The following is a 23,496-nucleotide window of genomic DNA, read 5'->3' on the forward strand; positions in this document are numbered from 1 at the left end:
GCCTAATAGAGGCAACGGCAGGCTACACTATCTTTGAGCCCGCTCGACGCCTTTTCGGGTACCATCGGTATTCATGGCTGAAGAAGACATGCCTAAGTGCGCATTCATCACCATACACGGCACATACATGTATAAAATGATGTCGTTCGGTTTGAAAAACGTTGGCGCAACTTACACTAGGCTGGTGGACAAAGTGTTTCAAGATCAAAAAGGGCGAAACATCGAGGCTTACGTCGACGATGCTATTGTAAAAAGCAAGTCCGACAGGAGCATTGGCGACTTGAGCGAAACATTTTGTTCACTTAGAAAATACAAGATGAAACTTAACCCAATGAAATGCAACTTCGGTGTCCGGGCAGGTAAGTTCCTCGGCGTGCTTGTCAGTGCCAGGGGAATTGATGCCAATCCAGAGAAAATCCAAGCAATACTGGACCTACCGGAGCCGAGGAATCGAAAAGAGGTTATGATGTTGACTGGGAGGATGGCGGCTCTTGCCCGTTTCATCTCTCAGTCAGCCGACAAGAGCACCCCATTCTTCAAAGTGTTGAAGGGGAATAAAGACTTCACCGGGGGAGGAACAGAGCACGCTTTCAGCAACCGAAAGCTCATCTTCAAACTCTCCCAACCCCGTCCCAGCCGATCTTTGGGGAGACGCTATATCTATACATAGCGATTACCTCGGCCACGGTCGATCCGTTATCATCGAAAAGAAGACAAACAAAGAACACCCAATCTACTTTGTCGGCCATACACTGTTGCCCGCCGAAAGAAATTACCCACCGATTGAAAAAGCGCCTTTTGCTTTGTCGTCGTTGCCGCAAGGAAACTCAAACCTTACTTCGACGCACATCCCGTGACGGTCTTAACCGACCAACCATTGGAGAAAGCATTGGAAAAATTTGAACAATCCGGCAGGCTCATCAAATGGGCGAGAGAGAGCTATCCGCTTCGGCATTCAATACAAGCCGAGGCCCTCGATAAAGGGCAGCACTTGCGGACTTCTGGCCGAGTGCACATATCAAGAGGAACCAAACCCCGGAGTTTGGGAAGTATACACCGACGGGTCCTCCACGGCGAACGGCTCAGAGCCGGCATCTTTATCATCACCCAAACGGGGACGAGTTTGAGTATGCCTTGAAGTTTACCTTCTCGGCCTCAAACAACGAATCCGAATACGAGGCGGTGATAACTGGAGTCGAGCTAGCTAGAGCTGCCAGAGTGGAACACATTGTGTTGAAGACAGACTCACTATTAGTGACTAACCAAATCAGAGGAGAGTATGAGGCTCGAGACGACGGGATGGTAAGATACCTGGAAAGGGTAAAAGCTGACACCGCTAAATTGAAATCTTTCCAAATCCAATGCGTCCCCCGGTCTGAGAACAACCGAGCCGACGCTCTCTCAAAACTTGCCAGTTCAAGCATCAAGAATGTCAACCGGACCGTGCTGGTGGATATCAGGAATGCTAAAAGCATCACTGAGACCGTCGGCATGGTGGGCGACATAGAAGCCGAGACGACGTGGATGACTCCGATAATGAAATTCAAACTTACAAATGAGTTACCGGAGGACCGCAGCTCTCCCGAAGATAAGAAGGATCGCCGCAAGGTACTTGGTGTTTGAAGGAGAATTGTATAGAAGGTCCGTAATAAGGCCACTTCTGAAATATGTCGGCCCAGCCGACGCAGAGCTCATACTGACAGAGATTCACGAAGGCATCTGTGGACATCACATGGGGGCAAGAACACTAGCCCACAAAGCTCTCCGAGCCGGCTACTTCTGGCCTACCATGCTTGAGGATTCCAGAGCTAAGACCAAGAAGTGTAAAAATTGTCAGATGCATGCTCCGGTGATACACGCACCTTCCCGAGACTTACAACCAGTACTTAGCCCCCTACCATTTGCACAATGGGGGATGGATTTATTAGGGCCATTTCCGACGGCCTCCGGAGGAAGGAAGTACCTAATCGTCGCCGTTGATTACTTCACCAAATGGGTCGAAGCTGTCGCGGTACCTGCTAAGACCACGGCGGCCGTAAGAAAGGTAATCTGGGAGAACATCATAACTCGTTTTGGGTTACCCCAAGTCATGGTATTTGACCACGGCCGAGAGTTTTGGAGTGACATGGTGATGAACTGGCTAGAAGAGCTCGGTATCAAGTTTGCATACTCCTCCGTCTGCCACCCTCAGAGCAACGGGCAGGCGGAGGCAGCTAATAAAACAATCCTAAACGGGCTGAAAAAGAAAGTTGAATATCTAAAGAGAAGGTGGGATGATGAACTACCCGACGTCCTGTGGTCCCTTAGAACCACGGAGAAAGAAGCAACGGGGTACAGTCCATTCCACTTAGTCTATGGGTCTGAAGCCGTCCTGCCAATTGAAGCAGCAGTGCCGACATTCAGAACGGCAACCTTTAACCTAGTCGAAAATGAGGAAGGCCTGAAAGCCTCCCTAGACCTGGTCGAAGAAAGCCGAGACACGGCACGACTTAACCTGGCAGTGTATCAAAACCGAATGAGGAGAGCATACAACCGTAGGGTCCACAAAAGAGACTTAAGAGTAGGAGATCTAGTCCTAAGAAAGTCAGCCGCCACCAACAAAGGAAACATCCATGGCAAAATGACGGCCAACTGGGAAGGACCCTACAAAGTGGTCGAAGAAATGAGGCCGGGTACATACCGGCTGACAGACATGGAGGGAGTGCCTCTAATGAGCCACTGGAACACCGACAATCTTAGAAAATAATTCGTATAGCGGCGGAGGTGTCCGAGACCGTTGTGGGCACCCCAACGCTTGATTATATCTAATGAAGAATGTTCCAAGTTTTCTATCAAAATGAAGTGTCCCTCCCATAGTCATACCAAGATGTTTACAACAGCAGTCAAAATGTAAACTCGATCACCTCGGCCAAAGCCGGGGGTGACGAGGGAAACGCGACTTGCCCCACAGCAGTTGATCCAACATGCTTAGGAACGTATAAGTACGGTTGAGAAACGCAAATCGGACGCCTCGGCCAGGCCGAGAGTGAAAGAGGAAGCGATCAACACGTCTACAGATAAGAACGCTGTCGCGCCGTAACCCCGATTGCCTCGGCCAGACCGAGAGTGACGGGGACACAACGACCGATACGCTAACATGTTCACAACGGCGGTTGGGAAACGCAAATCTGACCGCCTCGGGCGGTGGAGGAAGCGACCGACACGCCAACATGTTTAAAAAAGTTAAGTACAGTTGAGATACGCATTCTAACTGCCTCGGCCAAAGCCGAAGTAGAAACAAAAAAGCGCTCAATTAATAACGAAAGAAGACAACTCAGATGAAAATGAGATAAAGACCTCGGCCAAGCCGGAGGCAAAATAAACAAACTCTTATTAAAAATGTTTACAGGTAATACAAGAAAGAAGTCGACGGCCGTCCCCATAGGGATAGCCTAAACACTACCTACCAAAGTTTACAAAAAGAAGGAACAAAGAAAAGGGTACAGGACATAAGACATGAAGTGCCAAAATATGGCGGGAGGAAAGGCTTAATAATTGGCCCCGAGCAGTGAAGCTATCCGAGATGCCGGGTGAACCCGGTGACGACCGCCCGTCTCCCTATGCTCATTCTTGCTCGCCACCGGCGACATCAAGAACAACATCATCTTTGGTGGGCGACCCGAGCCGACTTGCGCTTCAGCTTCACCGCCTTTGCCTTCTCAGCTTCCTCCCTGGCCGCCTTCACCTTTTCAGCATGGGCCGCCTTCTCCGCAGCCTCCTTAGTGGCCCTCTTCGCCTCTGCCTCCTCCGCAGCCTTTGCCTCCGCAGCCGCCACCTTATCATCAAGCAGCTGTTCAAATTTTTGCCACGGGAAAGAGCCGTCGGAAAAGAGCTCTCGATTACTTCCCCGGCGGCTTCTTCGGCTGGTCCCGTGTTGGGCGCACATGTTAGGGATGACGTCAGTTTGGAGCGTCTCAATGTCCTTCTCCCTCTGGTCGAGGATGGCCCTCGTGTTCTGATGCGCCTTCGACTGAGCCAGATACAGAGACTTCCATTCTTCCCTCTTCTTAACATTGAAGTCGAAAGCAGGCCGAAGCTTGGCCAGCTCCTCCCGCAGCTTAGCGGCGTCAGCCTCCGCAGCCTCAGCCTTGGCCCTCTCGGCTAGGACCGCCTTGTCAGCTTCCTCCCTAAGCGTTCGCTTAGCAAGGAGGCCTTTCTTAGCCGCCTGGAAGTTCTTAGCCGACTCTTCGGCCTCCTTCTTAGAGGCGGCGAGCTCGAGCCCAAGCCGTTCAAGCGCGAGGCGGCTTTCGGCCATGACCTTTTCTTGCTCCGAATGTGAGCACCGGCCACGTCGACCCACTTCGCCAAAGATCTTCCTAATATGGGCGGGGGAAGGCTTCGGGGAGGAGGAGACGACGGCGGCATTCTTATCACCCGTCTGCACAGGCCGCTTCTCAGAGGGACCAGTAGACGGCGGCGGTTGATCTACAAAAAATTCGGACAAAGCATCCATGTCAACATTCATTGACATGCCAGAGAGCCTGTCATCAGGAACGCCTAATGAACCAGCTAAATCTGAGCCATAGGTTAGATCTGTACCAGGCTTGGCCTTCTTGGTGGGAGGACCCATTTCTTTGCCGGCCTCGGTAGCAGTAGCAACGGCAGCAGCAGACGCTGTCTATTTTCTCTTACGTAAAAGAGGAGATTCATCTGCAACGGTGACCTCCTCATCGGTAATATCGACGACCACCACCTTCTCCTTTTGGACTGCAGGGATTGAAGGTGGAACTGAAGTTGTCGCCGTCGCCGCCGTAGACGTTGCTTTTGGCTTTCGGCGCAGCACGTGATCGGCGATCTTCCTCTAAGCCTCCCCCGCATCCAAAATCTTCAACTGCTGATCCATAAGGTCGTTTGGGGCCGGTCTGCGATCACGTGTCACGGCCTTAGGATGCAAGTCAACAACTTTCCCGTCCTTGTCAAGTCCCAACCTCTCGAGGACGTCAATAGACAGTTCCGGGCCAAAGCGGTCTGCAAAGGAAACGAAGCAAGAGTTAAGTAAAAGAAATAAATCAAAGTTCAAAAACAGAAAGATTAAAAGCAGAGATGGTCCTCACACCGACCCCACTCACCCTGTTCGAGGGCCGGTATATGAGGCCGACGTGGCGAGCGCTCATCCCTCGAAGAATGATCTCGCGTCGGGGGCATCCAACCCTTCGGCGTCCCATCCTTCTCAGCCTCAAACAGCTTCATTGCCCGCCTTTCGTCCTCATTAAGATGGACCCTAAAGGCGTCCATCTTAAGCTTATTCCGGGAGACATATTTCTCACGCTCCCCCCGACTCTCACACCGCAAATTGACACGGTGCTGGAAGGACCGGGGCAGTGGATAATCCTCCGGAACCTCGACGTACACCCACCGCGCTTTCCAGTCCTTGCAGGAAGTAAGCTTAGAGACAGTGATATAACCCGGCTCTGTCTGCACGCTGTACCATCCCGTGCCACCGGGGGTTGACGACCGAAGATGATGAAGCCGGCGGAACAAGTTAACCGTTGGGGCCTCCTTTTTAAAGAGACAGAGCCACACAAAGCCAACTATAGTCCTAATGGCCAACGGATGCAGTTGAGCCACGACGACGTTCATTGCTTTAATTATGGCAGCAACGTATGCATTCAGAGGAAACCGGAGCCCATACTCCAGGTGTCTGATGTATACGCCGATACAACCCGGGGGAGGACAACAGACCGCTTGACCCTCCTTAGGGATAACCATTTTATATTCCCTGCCGAAGGAGTAATGATCCTCGAAAAGATCAGAACCGGAGCAACTGGCGAACTTGTTTGTCCAAGCACGATCAGGACTGATCTTACAGGCGTCGCCGTGATCCAAGAGATGCGGCCTCTCCTCATCGGAATGAGTCCTTTCCACATCATCATCATCGTCAGCATCATCACCATCATCATCCGAGAAATCCTCCAAATACTGATCGTCAACCTCAGGAGAAGGAGACCTAGGGCCCCCGGACCTTATCGGGATGGCGGCCAGTGCCTCCTCTTCATCAAGACGCGACGGGGAGCCCCCTGCGCAGGATTACTAGGTCCGGCATCAGCAGAAGACATGACAACGAATATTTAACAAGAAAAAAGATTGAAGAATTTGTTTGATTACCTTGGAAGGAAATGTTACACCGAGTAACGCTTCGAGAAATTAGAAAGAGAAAGGAACTCTACGAAAGAAAAACTAAACGAGAGAAATTTTTTGAGAAAATGAAATTTGGAAGGCCAAAATGAGGGGGTAACTGCCCTATTTATAGAGCAAAGCCCACTCAATCCGACCAATCAGAGCAAAGCCCATGAGGCGTCAACCAATCAACGCCGAGCCACGTGTCAAGCATGCAGCCATGGAATGTCAATCGACAAACAGTTACAAAACTTCTTCAACACGCTCCTTGACAGAATGCCAATCGACGTATCTTCTTCAAACACGATCCTTGGTATCTACTTGCCAAACGGCCCGCTGTTCAACCGAGCTTGGCAAAGACCGGGCCGGGGGCAATCAAAAGCACACGACACTCACAACCTCGGTCTCGGCCAGCGCCATTTTCTTTTCCACATTTGATGCCCTTTACACATCCATGTGGAGGGGGGATACGGTACGGCTTAAGCAGAGCCAAGCCGAGGAAGAAGTAGCCGGGGCAGAATATGTTACTTGCGCAGAATACGCTCAACACTCATCGAAGGTCCATACCACGGCATAGACTACGCTGGGGGCAAATTGATGGGGCATATTTTGCACCCGCTGACCGAGTCAACATATTGAGCAAGGTCAAAGATATCCACAAAGAAGTCAACGTCTTAGACAACCCTAACCGACGCAGCGCGACTGTCGGCTGTCACTTGGGTCTCGGCCAGGCAACTAGCCAGCCGGGATACACATCCGCGTACTCACATCCAAGACCCCTCGGCATGGAGTCAACAGGGCCCGCCGGCCTGCCATGGGTCCCTCGGCCGAGGGTAGAACAGTCTTTCCACCTGCTCTGCCACTTGGCCACTACGTGACAAAAGGTGAAAGTCTATAAATACTCCTCAAACCTCATTGAGGAAAGGATCCGAAAAGAAGCTAATAATCCACAATTAATCTGGTATAAACTCCCTTATCTCTCTACAATATACTTGGCCAAGTAACACACAACTTAATCCTTTTAAGTTTACTGACTTGAGCGTCAGAGTGAGTTCGCTCGGTACCAAGCCGAGCCCTCAGTTTGTTCATTGTTTCAGGAGAGGCCGAAAGGAAGAGTCAAGCAAAGTCATCATTCTACAAGCTTACGTGGTCATAACACTGCTCCGTAATCACACCCGGAAAAGTTGTATTTTATTATAACCTTATTACTATCACAAATCAAAAGTTTCAAACCTCGTTTTCTTGTGATTCTGGAAATCGCTACGTAAAGTTGGTCATGACTAAACACGGGTATTTATCCTAAAATATTTTATTAAATCGCTATGTAATTATGACTCGGGAAATCGCTATGTAATGTAAATTGCTGTAATTTATTGTAATTTATTGTAATATAGTATAATAATATAAATTATTCATTATTCATAAATAGTTATTCATTAATAAATAGTTAATTCGTTAAATTATTCATAAATATTTTGGTAAAAATCATAAACGTAATATAGTTAATTCCTTAAACTATGAATAAATATTTCCGCAAAATTCATAAACGTAATTATTTCCGTACAAAAAAGTAACGTTCAAAACATCAACAACGTCAATTTTCTTAATTAATTCCTTAATTTTTCTGTGGGTCCCGCATTTCACCATTTTTTCCCAAAAAAAACCCGGATTTGCTGACGTGGACGCATAGAATTGCTCTAAATGATCTTGTATTTATGAAGATAAGATTGAAACGGAGGGAGTAAAAGTTTAGCCTATATACTTGACTTTGACATGAATCTCGAACATAAATGTGACACCCCTCGATGAGGCAACTAAATATAACTAGTAAATCGTGGCGGAAACACGAGATTTTTAAAACTTTTAAGACTTCTAATGAAGTCCAACGCGAGGTATCACCAACACGATAAATAAGTTTAGATAGTTAGCTTTAAGTTTACAATACAAGTCTATTTATTGGGGAAAAGATATCCCACGAATTAACATAGATTCGAAAAGTAGGTGAGTCTATTATGTGATAACTAAATAAGGTCCAAGGTAAGAACTCGCTAGCTCACACGGTCTTGCCCACTTAAGCTTCATCACCAACCTGTCATTCATAATAAATATGAAAGCCACAGTCAGTGGGGAGTAACTCAGGGTTCTCCCAGCCACAATATGTCAAAATACAAGTAATCAGGAAAGTAATTAAACAAACAAGCATGAGGATGAATACTTACGGTGACGAGAGGATCATGATTAGTATACAAAATGCAATAAGAGTAGTTATGCATAAATGTGAGAAGAATAATTAGGTCCAACGGTCAAATATTGACTCAACTCAAATGTAAGACAAATTACAAAGTATAGACTCAAACAAGACAACCCTCTAGACTCCAACCTCTTGGTAGGACGACGATCATAATACGGTCCTAGTCTAAACCTGGCCAGACTCTCGGGATGGACGACACCCGATTCGACAAACGATACCAAATCGTATCCAAGACTCGAAATATGGTACACCTAACCGTGCCCGAAAGTCGAGTAACCTCAAGCGGAACCTTGTCACCTAACCGTGACCCCCGGTCCGAAAAAGGCGGAAGGAAAAATAGCCCAACTCGGAAACAATGGCACCTAACCGTGACCCAATGTCCGAGGGCAAATAAATAGGGAAAGTCGAGTAGTCTCACAATGTAAAACGTCACACTCGGGTCACAAATACGAGTGGAAAAGATTGAACAAACATAACGTAAACAATTCATGTGAAACATGCATAAGTATAAAGGTATGAGAAACATCAGTACTCTCTGCCGGTGTGGGCACCGCTGCCGCCCACCGGCGAGGATTCATGCTATAGTGAAAAATGTCAAAATTAGGTGAGGGTGTATTCTCTGTGGGTGGCTTTGCCGGTCCACCGGCAGGGGATTCAAGCTAAAGGAAAATAAGGTCAAAAACATGCAATGTGTACTCTCTCGGGGGTGGCCCGGCTGCCGGTCCACCGCCAGAGGATCCAGCTATAGTTAAATAACTTCAACATTTCACATTGTGTATTCTCTGCATTGGTTGACCGTCTGCCGCCCACCGGCAGGGGATACACCCTATTATAAAAAGACACTAAAATCTCAAGTACGCGCTGCCGGTTGGGTAGGCCGGCTGCCGGCCCACCGGCAGAGGATTACAAAGACTTAAATTCCAACTTTTAACACCCAGAATTGCAATGACGCGCTGCCGGTTGGGTAGGCCGGCTGCCGGCCCACCGGCAGAGGATCTCTGTACGCGAGAATGCATCAAACACTCATCTAAAGTCTTCCAAATTCAACCATCTTTCATTTAATCATTTCATACTTCTCCAATATGATGAATACTCATAAAATTACCACTTTTAAGATGTAATTAACATATGGGGTTGTTCATTAATCATTAAAATGAAGTTTAATCATGTAATTATGAGAGGATTCCTTTAAGACAAACACATATTTCACCATATTAGAACAAGGCATGAAATTACTCATTAAACATATGAGAATCATCATACAAGTCATCTACTCAACACCAAATCACCACAAGGCATGAAAGACACCAAATTTAACATTCATATGAGTTTAATACTACATAATTCACACAATTTTAACATAAAAGTCGAGTAACCCATCACCGTTACCTTTTTGCACTTCAATCTTCTAAAGACTCGTCAATGATGTAGCTATCCTCCTCCGGGTTGTCCAAGTTCTCCCCTAAACACAAAAATAAAGGTATTAAGTCAAGAATCCACATCCTTGTAAGATGAGAATTTCGAAATAGAGGAAAAGGTGGCAACTTTCTTACTTAGAAAGAAGGGAAATGAGAAAAGGAAGAGAATGGCGCGAAAAGGAACTAGATTGGTGAAGAATTGAGTGAGATATGGTGATTTTAGGGTTAGTAAGGGAAGGTTCAACAATGGTGGGGTGGTTGTTGGGAAATTTCAGAAATTACAAGTGAGGGAGATGAAGTTGTGAGGGTTTAGGTGAGGTTTTGTGTAGAGAAAAGAGGGGAAAAAGGCCCATGAGTCAAGTTAAGCCCAATAACTCAAAATGAGTCGGTATCCACTAGAATTTTCGTCCCAAGTCTACTATAACTCGAGTCGGAGAATAATATTATTAAAATCTACACTATTATTACCGTTACACGGCTACGGCTATATTTTATGAAAATAAGCTTTAAAAAAAATAATTATTTAATAAAAATTACTTAAAAGTTTATTTAAAAATATAAGGAAAGCGCGGGGTGTTACAATCATCCCACCTTTTAAAAAGTTTCGCCCTCGAAACTTGAAACGAAAAGGTATTACCTTAAGAAAACAAACTAGGGTACTTGACACGCATGGAAGCCTCTGGCTCCCAAGTCTCTTCTTCTACATCACCACACTTCCACAAAACCTTCACCAAGGGCACCACTTTGCTCCTTAGCTTCTTCTCCTTCTTATCCAAGATACGAATCGGTCTCTCCTCGAAAGAAAGACTAGGCTCAAGCTCGGGAATCTCATTTTGCAACACATGAATAGGGTCGCTAATGTACTTCCTAAGTTGAGAAACATGAAAGACATCATGAACTTTACCCAAACTCGGGGGCAAATCCAATCTATAAGCCACGGCACCAATCCTTTTTATCACTTCATACGGTCGGTCAATGTGTACTTGGACTCAACTTCCCTTTAACTCCAAATCTCTTTACTCCTTTCATCGGGGACACTTTCAAGAACACCTTATCTCCAACTTCAAACTCCAAGGGTCGACGGCGAACATCGGCATAAGATTTCTGTCGATCTTGGGCGGCTTTCATTCTTTCACGGATGAGCTTCACTTGATCAATCGTCTCGGCTAACTTGTCGGGTCCTAGATCACGAACATCACTTGCTTGGTCCCAACAAATAGGACTACGGCATTTCCTTCCATAAAGGGCTTCATAAGGGGCCATCTTGATAGAAGCATGATAACTATTGTTGTAAAAAAATTCCACCAAAGGTAAGCTCTTCTCCCAACTAGAATGAAAATCAAGGGCACAAGCACGCAACAAGTCTTCTAGAGTTTGAATTGTCCTCTCGGATTGTCCATCGGTAGCGGCATGAAAAGCGGTACTCATCAACAACTTACTACCCATAGCATCTTGCAAAGCTTTCCAAAATCTTGAACAAAACCTCGGGTCACGATCCGAAACGATCTCCTTAGGAACACCATGGTAACGAACGATCTCTTCAACATAAGCACTAGCAAGACGGTCTAAACTCCAAGTTTCTTTGATAGGGATGAACCTAGCACACTTGGTCAACCTATCCACAACAACCCATACGGCATCCTTTCCACCAACGGTCTTAGGCAAAGCCATCACAAAATCCATGGAAATGGACTCCCACTTCCATAAAGGAACATCCAATGGTTGTAGGAAACCACCGGGTCTCTTATGCTCAATCTTCACTTGTTGACAAGTAAGACATCTTCCAACATATGACACAATGTCATTCTTCATGTTAGGCCACCAAAACTGAAGCTTCAAATCTTTATACATCTTGTCTCCTCCGGGGTGAATCGAATAAGGGGATAGATGAGCTTCATCTAGAACTCTCTTCCTCAAGTCAACGGCATCGGGCACATACATGCGTCCTCGGTAACGGAGGTAACCTCTAGCGTCAATCTCACAATCCTTTGCTTTCCCTTCAAGAAGCTTGGCTTGAAAACTTTTAAATGTAGCATCGTCCACAAGGCTATCTAGAATCTCACGGTGAAGAACGGGCTCGGCAACCATAGCACCAAGATAATCAAAACCACTCTCCACAAGTTGCAAACTTAGCTTACGAAACTCGGCACAAAGGTCGTCGGGGAGCACACGAATGACACTCAAGGAATGAGTAGACTTCCTACTAAGGGCATCGGCAACCACATTTGCCTTACCTTCATGATACAACAACTCCATGTCGTAATCATTCACCAATTCCAACCATCGTCGTTGTCTCATATTCAAATCCTTTTGGGTGAAGATGTACCTCAAACTCTTATGGTCGGAGTAGATACGGCAATGGACTCCAATGAGGTAGTGTCTCCACATCTTCAAAGCATGAACAATGGCGGCTAACTCCAAATCATGAGTGGGATAGTTCACCTCATGAACTCTCAATTGTCGCGAAGCATAGGCAACAACTCTTCTATTTTGCATAAGAACACAACCCAAACCCATCTTAGAAGCATCACAAAACACATCAAAATCAACTCCATCCTCGGGCAAGGTCAACACGGGAGCGGTAGTCAACCTCTTCTTCAACTCTTGGAATGCACCTTCACAAGCTTCGGTCCACACAAACTTGGTCTCTTTCTTCAAAAGTTGAGTCATCGGTCTAGCAAGCTTGGAAAAATCTTTCACAAAGCGACGGTAGTAACCCGCCAAACCCAAGAAACTACGGATCTCACCAACATCGGTTGGACTCTTCCACTCAATCACGGCTTCAATCTTCGAAGGGTCTACCATGACACCATCCTTAGATATCACATGACCTAGAAAAGACACCTTAGACAACCAAAATTCACATTTGGAGAATTTGGCAAACCACTTTTGACGACGGAGGATTCCCAAAACGATACGGAGGTGATCGGCATGCTCTTCTTCGGACTTGGAAAAGATGAGGATATCGTCGATGAAGACCACAACACACTTGTCTAAGAACTCACTGAAAGTCCGGTTCATTTGGTCCATGAAGATAGAAGGGGCATTGGTTAAACCAAAGGGCATCACCTTAAACTCGAAATGTCCATATCTCGTGCTAAAGGCGGTCTTAGGGATATCGGACTCACGAACGGGGATTTGGTGATAACCGGATCTCAAATCAATCTTGGAGAAAGTAGAAGCACCTTTGAGTTGATCAAACAAATCTTCAATTCTTGGTAGAGGATACTTGTTCTTGATGGTAACACGGTTAAGCTCACGGTAGTCAATGCAAAGTCTCATGGATCCATCTTTCTTCTTCACAAAGAGAACGGGAGCACCCCAAGGCGAGGCACTAGGTCTAATGAATCCTTTCTCAATCATCTCATCAAGTTGCTTTCTCAACTCCTTCAACTCGGTTGGCGCCATACGGTACGGGGCTTTAGCAATCGGTCCGGTTCCAGGTACAAGGTCGATAGAAAACTCAACATCTCGCTCGGGAGGAATTCCGGGCAATTCTTCGGGAAAGACGTCGGCAAACTCACGAACCACGGGCACTTCTTCGATCTTCGGTAAGGAAGGGGAGGTCGAAGTCACCACACAAAGAAAGATTTGGTAACCTTTCCTCCTCATACTCATCAACTTCAAAGCGGAAATCAACTTCACACCTTCTTGGGAACGGACTCCTCTATAGGACACACGAGTGCCTAACGGACTCTTGAGGCGAATCTTTTGGTCTCTACACTCGAATCTTGCATCATACTTTGACAACCAATCCATACCCAAAATTACATCGAATTCCTCAAGGGGAAAACGAAGTAGGTTAGCGGGGAATAAGGTTCCCGAAATAGAGATAGGAATGTCGGAGAAAGTGAGGGAACAAGAGAACATTTCTCCGGAAGGTAAGGATATAGAAGTTTCCTCACTAGGAATAGGCTCAATGGCTAGTTTTTCCAAGAACTTGGAAGATATAAAAGATAAAGATGCGCCGGTATTAAATAAAATGAGGCAAGGTTGGTCAAAAATTGAGAACATACCCGTAATGATATCGGGATGAGCGGCGGCTTCGGCTCGACTCATGACAAAGATAGTTCCTCTTGGCCTAGCATTTGGAGTAGGAGCATTCTTCTTCTCGGGGCAATCGGCAACACGATGTCCGGGCTTCTTACAATGAAAGCAAGTCAAGGGCTTGCCATAGCATCCAACTCCGGGGTGTAGAGCTTGTCTACAATGGTAGCACTTACGGTCCTTCTCAAGTTCATTAGTTGGTGAGGGAACTTGTCCTCTAGGTTCTTGAACTCTGGGTCCTTGTCCTCCATGGTCTTGCATCCTTGGCACAAACCTTCTCTTGTTGGCATAGTTCGGAGTAGAAGGCACAAATGGTCTCTTGCCATGAAAGTTAGAACGGTAAGAATGAGAAGAGGAGTGGATTTTGGAATCTTCTTCAATGGCCTTCAAAGAGCTTTCGGCCCAAATGGCATCATCATAAACTTCCACAAAGGTAGTTGAGCTTCTTCTCACCATGCTTTCCACCTTAGGATTCAACTTGTTCTTGTAGAAGTAGACACGATCCTCTTCATCTTTCACGAACTTGGAGGCATAATGAGCAAGTTCATTAAACTTGTCGGTGTAGGCTTGAATTGATAGCTTCCCTTGCTTGAAGTCCATGAACTCCTTCAATCTTTGTTGTTTGAGCTCCTTAGGGTAGAAGCGAGTCTCCACAAGTGACTTGAAACGGCTCCAATCAAAGTTGGGGTCTTGAGTAGCGGTAGGACCGGTCAAAGTCCACCACCTATCGGCTTCCTTCACAAGAAAATGAGAGGCTAATCTCACCTTGTCCTCCTCTCGGGCATCAAAGAGAGAGAAGTTCTTCTCCATATCACGAAACCACTCCGAGAGAGCAACGGGATCCACTTCACCACCATAGGTCTTAGCCTTGTTCCTTGCTAGTTGACTTGCAATCCAAGCATAACTTCCTTGACGGTTAGCCTCGGGTGCAAGGGGAGCGGGTTGAGCATTTTGTTGATTAGCAAGTACTTGAGTGAGGGCTTGCATGATAGCATTTTCCACTTGGGTTGGTCGTGCCATCTTGCACAAGAGCAAACAAGTTAGAACCTAACACAAAACATACACAAAAAGGCTACCAACTTAGGTCCTTAATTCTACCCATCTCTCATTCATTATTCAAGGTCAAGTGAGAAGTTTAAGTTGGGGTACACGTGTGTGCGTCGGGAGCAATATTGCTCTGATACCAACTGTGACACCCCTCGATGAGGCAACTAAATATAACTAGTAAATCGTGGCGGAAACACGAGATTTTTAAAACTTTTAAGACTTCTAATGAAGTCCAACGCGAGGTATCACCAACACGATAAATAAGTTTAGATAGTTAGCTTTAAGTTTACAAAACAAGTCTATTTATTTGGGAAAAGATATCCCACGAATTAACATAGATTCGAAAAGTAGGTGAGTCTATTATGTGATAACTAAATAAGGTCCAAGGTAAGAACTCGCTAGCTCACACGGTCTTGCCCACTTAAGCTTCATCACCAACCTGTCATTCATAATAAATATGAAAGCCACAGTCAGTGGGGAGTAACTCAGGGTTCTCCCAGCCACAATATGTCAAAATACAAGTAATCAGGAAAGTAATTAAACAAACAAGCATGAGGATGAATACTTACGGTGACGAGAGGATCATGATTAGTATACAAAATGCAATAAGAGTAGTTATGCATAAATGTGAGAAGAATAATTAGGTCCAACGGTCAAATATTGACTCAACTCAAATGTAAGACAAATTACAAAGTATAGACTCAAACAAGACAACCCTCTAGACTCCAACCTCTTGGTAGGACGACGATCATAATACGGTCCTAGTCTAAACCTGGCGGACTCTCGGGATGGACGACACCCGATCGACAAACGATACCAAATCGTATCCAAGACTCGAAATATGGTACACCTAACCGTGCCCGAAAGTCGAGTAACCTCAAGCGGAACCTTGTCACCTAACCGTGACCCCCGGTCCGAAAAAGGCGGAAGGAAAAATAGCCCAACTCGGAAACAATGGCACCTAACCGTGACCCAATGTCCGAGGGCAAATAAATAGGGAAAGTCGAGTAGTCTCACAATGTAAAACGTCACACTCGGGTCACAAATACGAGTGGAAAAGATTGAACAAACATAACGTAAACAATTCATGTGAAACATGCATAAGTATAAAGGTATGAGAAACATCGGGTACTCTCTGCCGGTGTGGGCACCGCTGCCGCCCACCGCGGAGGATTCATGCTATAGTGAAAAATGTCAAAATTAGGTGAGGGTGTATTCTCTGTAGGGTGGCCGCTGCGGTCCACCGGCGGGGGATTCAAGCTAAAGGAAAATAAGGTCAAAAACATGCAATGTGTACTCTCTGCGCCGGGTGGCGCTGCAGTCCACCGGCGAGGATCCAGGCTATAGTTAAATAACTTCAACATTTCACATTGTGTATTCTCTGCGGTTGACCATTTCAAATACCCACCGGGGGATACACCCTATTATAAAAAGACACTAAAATCTCAAGTACGCGCTGCCGGTTGGGTAGGCCGGCTGCCGGCCCACCGGCAGAGGATTACAAAGACTTAAATTCCAACTTTTAACACCCGTAAATTGCAATGACGCTGCTGCCGGTTGGGTAGGCCGGCTGCCGCCCACCGCGCAGAGAGGATCTCTGTCGCGAGAATGCATCAAACACTCATCTAAAGTCTTCCAAATTCAACCATCTTTCATTTAATCATTTCATACTTCTCCAATATGATGAATACTCATAAAATTACCACTTTTAAGATGTAATTAACATATGGGGTTGTTCATTAATCATTAAAATGAAGTTTAATCATGTAATTATGAGAGGATTCCTTTAAGACAAACACATATTTCACCATATTAGAACAAGGCATGAAATTACTCATTAAACATATGAGAATCATCATACAAGTCATCTACTCAACACCAAATCACCACAAGGCATGAAAGACACCAAATTTAACATTCATATGAGTTTAATACTACATAATTCACACAATTTTAACATAAAAGTCGAGTAACCCATCACCGTTACCTTTTTGCACTTCAATCTTCTAAAGACTCGTCAATGATGTAGCTATCCTCCTCCGGGTTGTCCAAGTTCTCCCCTAAACACAAAAATAAAGGTATTAAGTCAAGAATCCACATCCTTGTAAGATGAGAATTTCGAAATAGAGGAAAAGGTGGCAACTTTCTTACTTAGAAAGAAGGGAAATGAGAAAAGGAAGAGAATGGCGCGAAAAGGAACTAGATTGGTGAAGAATTGAGTGAGATATGGTGATTTTAGGGTTAGTAAGGGAAGGTTCAACAATGGTGGGGTGGTTGTTGGGAAATTTCAGAAATTACAAGTGAGGGAGATGAAGTTGTGAGGGTTTAGGTGAGGTTTTGTGTAGAGAAAAGAGGGGAAAAAGGCCCATGAGTCAAGTTAAGCCCAATAACTCAAAATGAGTCGGTATCCACTAGAATTTTCGTCCCAAGTCTACTATAACTCGAGTCGGAGAATAATATTATTAAAATCTACACTATTATTACCGTTACACGGCTACGGCTATATTTTATGAAAATAAGCTTTAAAAAAAATAATTATTTAATAAAAATTACTTAAAAGTTTATTTAAAAATATAAGGAAAGCGCGGGGTGTTACATAAACACTTGCAAAAAAACGTTCTCACGCTAAATCATTGAGAGACTACTCTTTTGTATCATTTTATGCGATTTTCGTGATAATTTTAGTTAAATTTCAATGTGGTCAAACCGACACTTATTTTAATTGTAATTTTCATATTTAATTAGCCGTAGGACAATTTTTACAATATATAAAATAGATTTACAACAAAATTATTGTCAGAGAGTATATTAGAAGACTTGGTCAATAAAAAATTGAAAAGTTGGGCTAAAAACTTCAATTTTATTTTATTTTTAAAAAGATACCTACATAACATTTATCGCAGTTCCAACACTATACAACTTGATGTACAATGAGCATTGTACATCCAAGGTTATTTTAGTCTTTTTTCAAATATTTTTTGCAAAAAAAAGGGTAACATAATTCAATTTTCAATCTAATCCTCATTCTCTCTCTGACTGTTTCCATATTTTTCTAACTTCTCTTCATCTTCCTCCATCATCCAGCTAATGAATCATCTTCTCCCTTAAATTATTATAATTAATTGACTATGCGAAACTGAGCATCATCTTGAAGGAATTTTTTTATCCAAAATTTATAATGCATGAAAATAGTTGAAGCTCGTATTATTTTTACATTAGCTCGTATTCTTATCTGAATATCTCATATTCTTATGTGCTCGTATTTTAAAGCTCATGATCATTTTAAGCTCATATTCTTTTTACATTAGCTCGTATTCTTATCTTAATAGCTCGTATTCTTATGTGCTCGTATTTTTAAGCTCGTGATCCTTTTAAGCTCGTGTTCTTTTTACTTTAGCTCGTATTCTTATCTTAATAGCTCGTATGCTTATGTGCTCGTTTTTTTAAGTTCGTGATCCTTTTAAGCTCGTATTCTTTTTACATTAGCTCATATTCTTATCTTAATAGCTCGTATTCTTAGGTGCTCGTATTTTTTAGTTCGTATTCTTTTAATAATAGTTCGTATGATTGGTGTAGAAATTTACCTCAAAGTATTGTTAGATGCATTTTTCCTTCCTGATGATGATATAAATTGCTTCTCGTTCAGGAAATATTGTTAGATGCGTTTTTCCTCCTTGATGATGATGTAAATTGCTTCCTTTCACCATTTTAGAATCAAAATTATGGAGAAGAGAGATTTGTCGACTGTCGTTTAAGAGAAATTTAGAGAAGGGAAAGAAGAGGGTTTGTTGACTGAAAAGAAATCAGAATTAGGGAAAAAGGAGATGCGTAGAATTTGTTTTTATTTTTATTGGGCTTAGATAGATATATATAATATATGGGTCTGCTGTACAATGCTACTGTACAACAAGATGTAGGATCCTATTATTGTGTGAGACGGTATTATACTGTTGGACGGATTTATTGTGTAAAAAACAACTCATATTGTTTAATTACATATAATTTTCTTATCAAAATGGACCGTCTTATAACGTAAGACCGTCTTACACTAAAGTTTTTGTAAATAAAAATATATAACAAAAGACATATAATAACTAATAACGTGTTAATTTTTCTATGATGTGAATTAAATTAATACAAATATGTATGCCGACCTAATTAAAAACGAAGAGGCGCATTATAAGCATTGAACATCCAAAAAAACTCTTAATGACTACCAAGCGCTCAACCTCACAATTAACAAACATGATCATATAAGAAAACCCAGAAGCAAAGAGCATGATCAGTTGCCTACTATCACTTCAATGCCATTATTAGCAATTCAAAAATTAAACTCACAAAAACAAAGATGCGCATGAATTTATCTATCTTTCTCCATTTTTTATTTCCAAAAATTGGATTTTAATGTTTTCCAAAAGTTAGGTATAGTTACAAAGGATAGAATATTGATCGCCGGCGAGGATTAATGCTGCATGTTTCGTTGCTCAGTTAATCGATCTCGGTGAGTAGTAGTAACTTGGTTATTTTCAGCATGTCTGCTTTCGAGTAACATATGAAAACGGATTGAAGTATGGCAACAGCCAACGAATGTACCAATGAAAGCCATAATGATCCTATAATTGGTGTTTAGTTTTTGTGATTTGTGACTCATGGAGGGTGATTGCCTGATTGGGGTTTGTATGGCAATGAGTATTTATAATCCTGCAACTAATTAACTGTAATTACGGAAATTAAGTTACATAATCAAGTTAAATTTGGAATGAATTTCCATGATTTTAGCAACATATCAAAACCTCCTATATTCCTTCCTTCTAAGTATTAACTGCAATTACTGAAAGTGTAATTTTTAAATAAAATGGAATATTCTCTTAATGATACCATATTCTACGTATTCTTCTCATCCCAGTTAGTTTACTTTTTTTTTGGCCAGCACTCTAACCCCTTATATTCCTGCCACATCAGACTACAATTAAATTTTGAGATGACACATTAGCAAGCTTGACAACTGCATTAGAGAAATATATATGATGATTGACTATGAGACTTAATAGAGAAACTATTTTCACTTACAGAAATAATTGCCTCAAGAATTACATTAAATTGTTAATCCACAATAAAAAAAATCGCGCACACGTCAATGAGTCATTTTATTTTTTATTAGTACAATTTATCAAAGTAATTAAAATACAAATATGAAATTATAAAACAATACAAACATGAAATACCTAAGTACAACCATGAAAGTATATTCTTCATACAGTAATAAAGTTCTTAATATATTATTTACCCTATTTTAAATCACAAATAGGGAGTATCAACTATGAACAAACTCCCTATTTTCAAAACCTTAAAGAACACCCCCCACTCCAAAACAGAAAGTCATGTCCTGCGAAAAAAAGTATTGCGTTCATAAGAAAAAAAACGTACTGAGAAAATAAATTACGTTTTACAAATGTGTCTTCAATTTTCATGATAATGTCACTCTTACAAAACTCCATAGACGAAAGAGCTTAGCTACTTGGGTCAGATGCAATAGACTTCATAGCCCAATTGTCAATTACAGAGCTTGGCGAAGGTGGAAGTTGCCTAATGCCATCATCTTTGATTACTGAAATCTTCTTTCCGTTCTTCTCCACTGCTTCCAATGCTTCGTAATCCAACTCTTCAATCCGCGTCAAGGCCTCAAGAACCTCAGCCATGCTGGGTCTCACTTCCTTCTCTTGTTGCAAGCACTGAAATGCGAGTTCTGCAGCAAGACTTATCGCCCTCTTGACTTTGAAATCCGCGTTATATCCAAGTTTTTTATCAACCAACTCATTTATCAAGCCTCTTTGGATTCGCTTCATTGCGTAGTCTGATAAGTTTATCTCGTCTTCCTTCCTTCTGATATCAACTGCAGGTAACGAAGATATCAGCTCGACAAGGACTACACCAAAGCTGTAGACATCACTCTTGTTAGTCACTTGGTAACACTTGTGATACGTAGGGTCGAGATATCCTGGAGTCCCTTGTGGTGTAGTCGAGACATGAGTCATGTCTAAAGGAAATAGTCTCGAGAGGCCAAAATCTGCTACCTTGACAGAAAAGTTGCTGTCTAAGAGAATATTCGTTGTTTTCACATCCCGGTGTACTATCTCAGATGTATGGAGATATGATAGTGCACTGGCGGTTTCAATGGCGATCTTCATCCGGATTTCCCAAGTGAGTCCTCCTGATTCTGATCGTTTACCATGTAAGTGATCAGCAACAGTTCCATTGGAAATGTAATCATAGACAAGCAGAAGCTCTCGGCTGTGCCTAGATGTACACCCGTAAAGTGTGACAAGATTTGGGTGGCGCAGTCGCGTAAGGATCTCAATTTCATTCATGAATTGTCCAACTTGCTTGTAGTTCTTCTCATATAAACGCTTCACAGCTACTTCTCTTCCATCTTTTAGTTTACCTAAATAAAATGAACCAAAATCAACCGTCTTGGCGAAAATCTAGATGATTATTTTTCTCCCTGTTAACAGATTATTCACAGATTTTTAAAGCAAAAGACGCTGACAAAGCTGTCTGCCCTTCTTATACAGCAAGTCTCATTGAAGACGGGCATATCCGTCACAAGCTGAACACGGGTCAAGTAATACCCAAGCAGATTATTCACAGATTTTTAAAGCATGAGAATTTGTGCTTCTTATATTATGAAGTGGTCCGCAATTTTCATTATGGGTCATCTGGTAACAGCGTATTTGTTACTTCATCATAGAGGTAAGACTACCTACATCACGACTTTACCTTGGATCGGTGCATTGAAACACTAGGGTAATAATTTGTACAGAATGTTTTACCATAGTAAACGATGCCAAAGCCTCCATCTCCTAGTTCCCGGGTGTCATCGAAATTGTTGGTGGCTTCTTGAAGCTCAGTGTAAGAAAAGACAGCTACACCATGGAATGAGTTGCCAGTTTCGAAGTCTGGTGTAGCAGGATCAAAGGAAATTGCCCTTGACAGCAACATTGGTGAACCGAACTTGAGTTTCTTGTAATACCAGAGACTGATACTGAGTGCTGCCAGGATAAATAAACCTACTGGAATGACTGCAAAAGTGAAACCTTACAGTTATTCTGCAAATATTAAGTAAATTATGAGAAAAAATCACTGTTTTGATGAGCATAGTTGATAACCTCGTACCTATTGCAAGAGCGAGCTTCCATTTCCCTATAATGAGGTTGAAAGAGTTAGAATCGAGAAAAAGAAACATACACCAGAGGCTCCGACTCCAAACAGCGCAAGGGACAAACTACAAATATAATGAAGCATAATCATACCTTGTTTGCAGAGGCACACAAATTTTGAAGGCGAAGATGTGCCACATATACAACCAGACTTATAACACTTGACACATTCTAAGGGATACGCATAATTCACTTCAAACCCCTTATATAAGATCTGAGAAACGTTTGTATTATTACCCTTGTTATAAAGATCAAACTCTTTTCTTAAGACTGGAGTCGGAGCAGAGTTGCAAGATGCATATTTGCCTTGGGCTGAATTATTGTTCCGATAATAAACTGGAAATTTGGAAGACTTCTCATAGCATGTAACATTGCCATCACTACGGTTTGGAACCATCCCGTTGTTGCACTTGTAAAGTAAGTTAATAATCTCAACCTTTCTGGTGAACTCAAGTATGCCACCAAAATCTCTTCCGTAAGAACCACAAGTATTTTCCGGAGCCCCACGAAGTTCAAGAGTTATGTTATTACCAGCGAAAGTAATGTTAAGAACATTATAACCTTCCAAGTATTTTGGGCCAATTTTCAGATACGGGAAACGACCACTTGGATAATCAATACACTGAAGCTGCAACGCCGGGTGGCCACAGTATTGAGGCCTGCCATCTCCCCAAAATGGGAACCCTACATCTTTGAGTTTCCCACATGAAAATAATACAGAAGAGCACATCTTATAGGAATCATCAACACCATCAGATGAAGGCAATCTAACAAAAACGACAAAAATGGCAAAAGCGCGCAAGTGCAGGGAGGATACAGGGGTAAACATTCAGGAAACTTTACATAAAAATAAAAGAAGGAATTTTCTTGCTGTAGAGATTTTTAGATTACCAAGATTTTGCATCTATAAATCTATGATCAACAAACATGCAGCTCTCAGATTTCGGATGCTTCATTGACTCAACCTTTTATGGTTTACAGCATCTTTTTAGTCTGGATTCGATATGGGTAGGACGATATAGGGGACAAAGCAGTCCCTGGTCAGAACTGATTGGCAAAAGATTCAACTGTTGAACTTAAATGTTTCAGTCACCTTCCTAGCCAAATAGTTGAAAAATATGCATTTTTATTTTGTCTTCTAAGAAAAGTAGCTTTACTTCTGGAATTCAGACTATAATTTAGTCATATTTGCTGAATTTTCCCCCCCTTGAAACTGAGTGCATAATACTTTTCTCTGAAATTTCCTAATCATGGACCTACAGAGAAGGAATGTGACATAATTTGTGTATAGAAAACAAGATATTGATTGGTTTGCTTACATTTATTTAATAGTATATGTATAATTTATTAATATTCTCAT

At 42.8% G+C, this 23,496-nt stretch overlaps 1 protein-coding gene and 1 long non-coding RNA gene across 2 annotated transcripts; both read right to left on the reverse strand.

Annotated features, from left to right (window-relative positions):
- Positions 1-8,049: 8,049 nt before the first annotated feature.
- Positions 8,050-9,874, reverse strand: LOC141613811 (uncharacterized). The gene is made up of 2 exons (XR_012529277.1): positions 9,797-9,874; positions 8,050-8,245 (listed from the first exon to the last, which is right to left on the reverse strand). It is a non-coding gene; the product is annotated as an uncharacterized LOC141613811 (long non-coding RNA).
- Positions 9,875-20,329: 10,455 nt separating this feature from the next.
- LOC141613812 (LEAF RUST 10 DISEASE-RESISTANCE LOCUS RECEPTOR-LIKE PROTEIN KINASE-like 1.2) lies at positions 20,330-23,293 on the reverse strand. Its single transcript, XM_074432556.1, has 4 exons — positions 22,230-23,293; positions 22,093-22,119; positions 21,750-21,998; positions 20,330-21,361 (listed from the first exon to the last, which is right to left on the reverse strand). Exons 1-4 carry the CDS (start codon positions 22,963-22,965, stop codon positions 20,430-20,432), a joined length of 1,944 nt encoding a protein of 647 aa, XP_074288657.1. The 5' UTR covers positions 22,966-23,293; the 3' UTR covers positions 20,330-20,429.
- Positions 23,294-23,496: the final 203 nt, after the last annotated feature.

This window comes from Silene latifolia, chromosome 11, assembly GCF_048544455.1.
Source record: "Silene latifolia isolate original U9 population chromosome 11, ASM4854445v1, whole genome shotgun sequence".
Classification (NCBI taxonomy): Eukaryota; Viridiplantae; Streptophyta; class Magnoliopsida; order Caryophyllales; family Caryophyllaceae; genus Silene; species Silene latifolia.

What these genes read in the sequence shown, in the direction of transcription:
- LOC141613812 (XM_074432556.1), bottom strand. Translation starts at nt 22,965, where the DNA reads ATGTTTACCCCTGTATCCTCCCTGCACTTGCGCGCTTTTGCCATTTTT. An exon ending in TGTGTGCCTCTGCAAACAAG is followed by an intron (nt 22,120 to 22,229) that starts GTATGATTATGC and finishes ACCTCATTATAG; the next exon opens with GGAAATGGAAGCTCGCTCTT. An exon ending in GAAGCTCGCTCTTGCAATAG is followed by an intron (nt 21,999 to 22,092) that starts GTACGAGGTTAT and finishes TCACTTTTGCAG; the next exon opens with TCATTCCAGTAGGTTTATTT.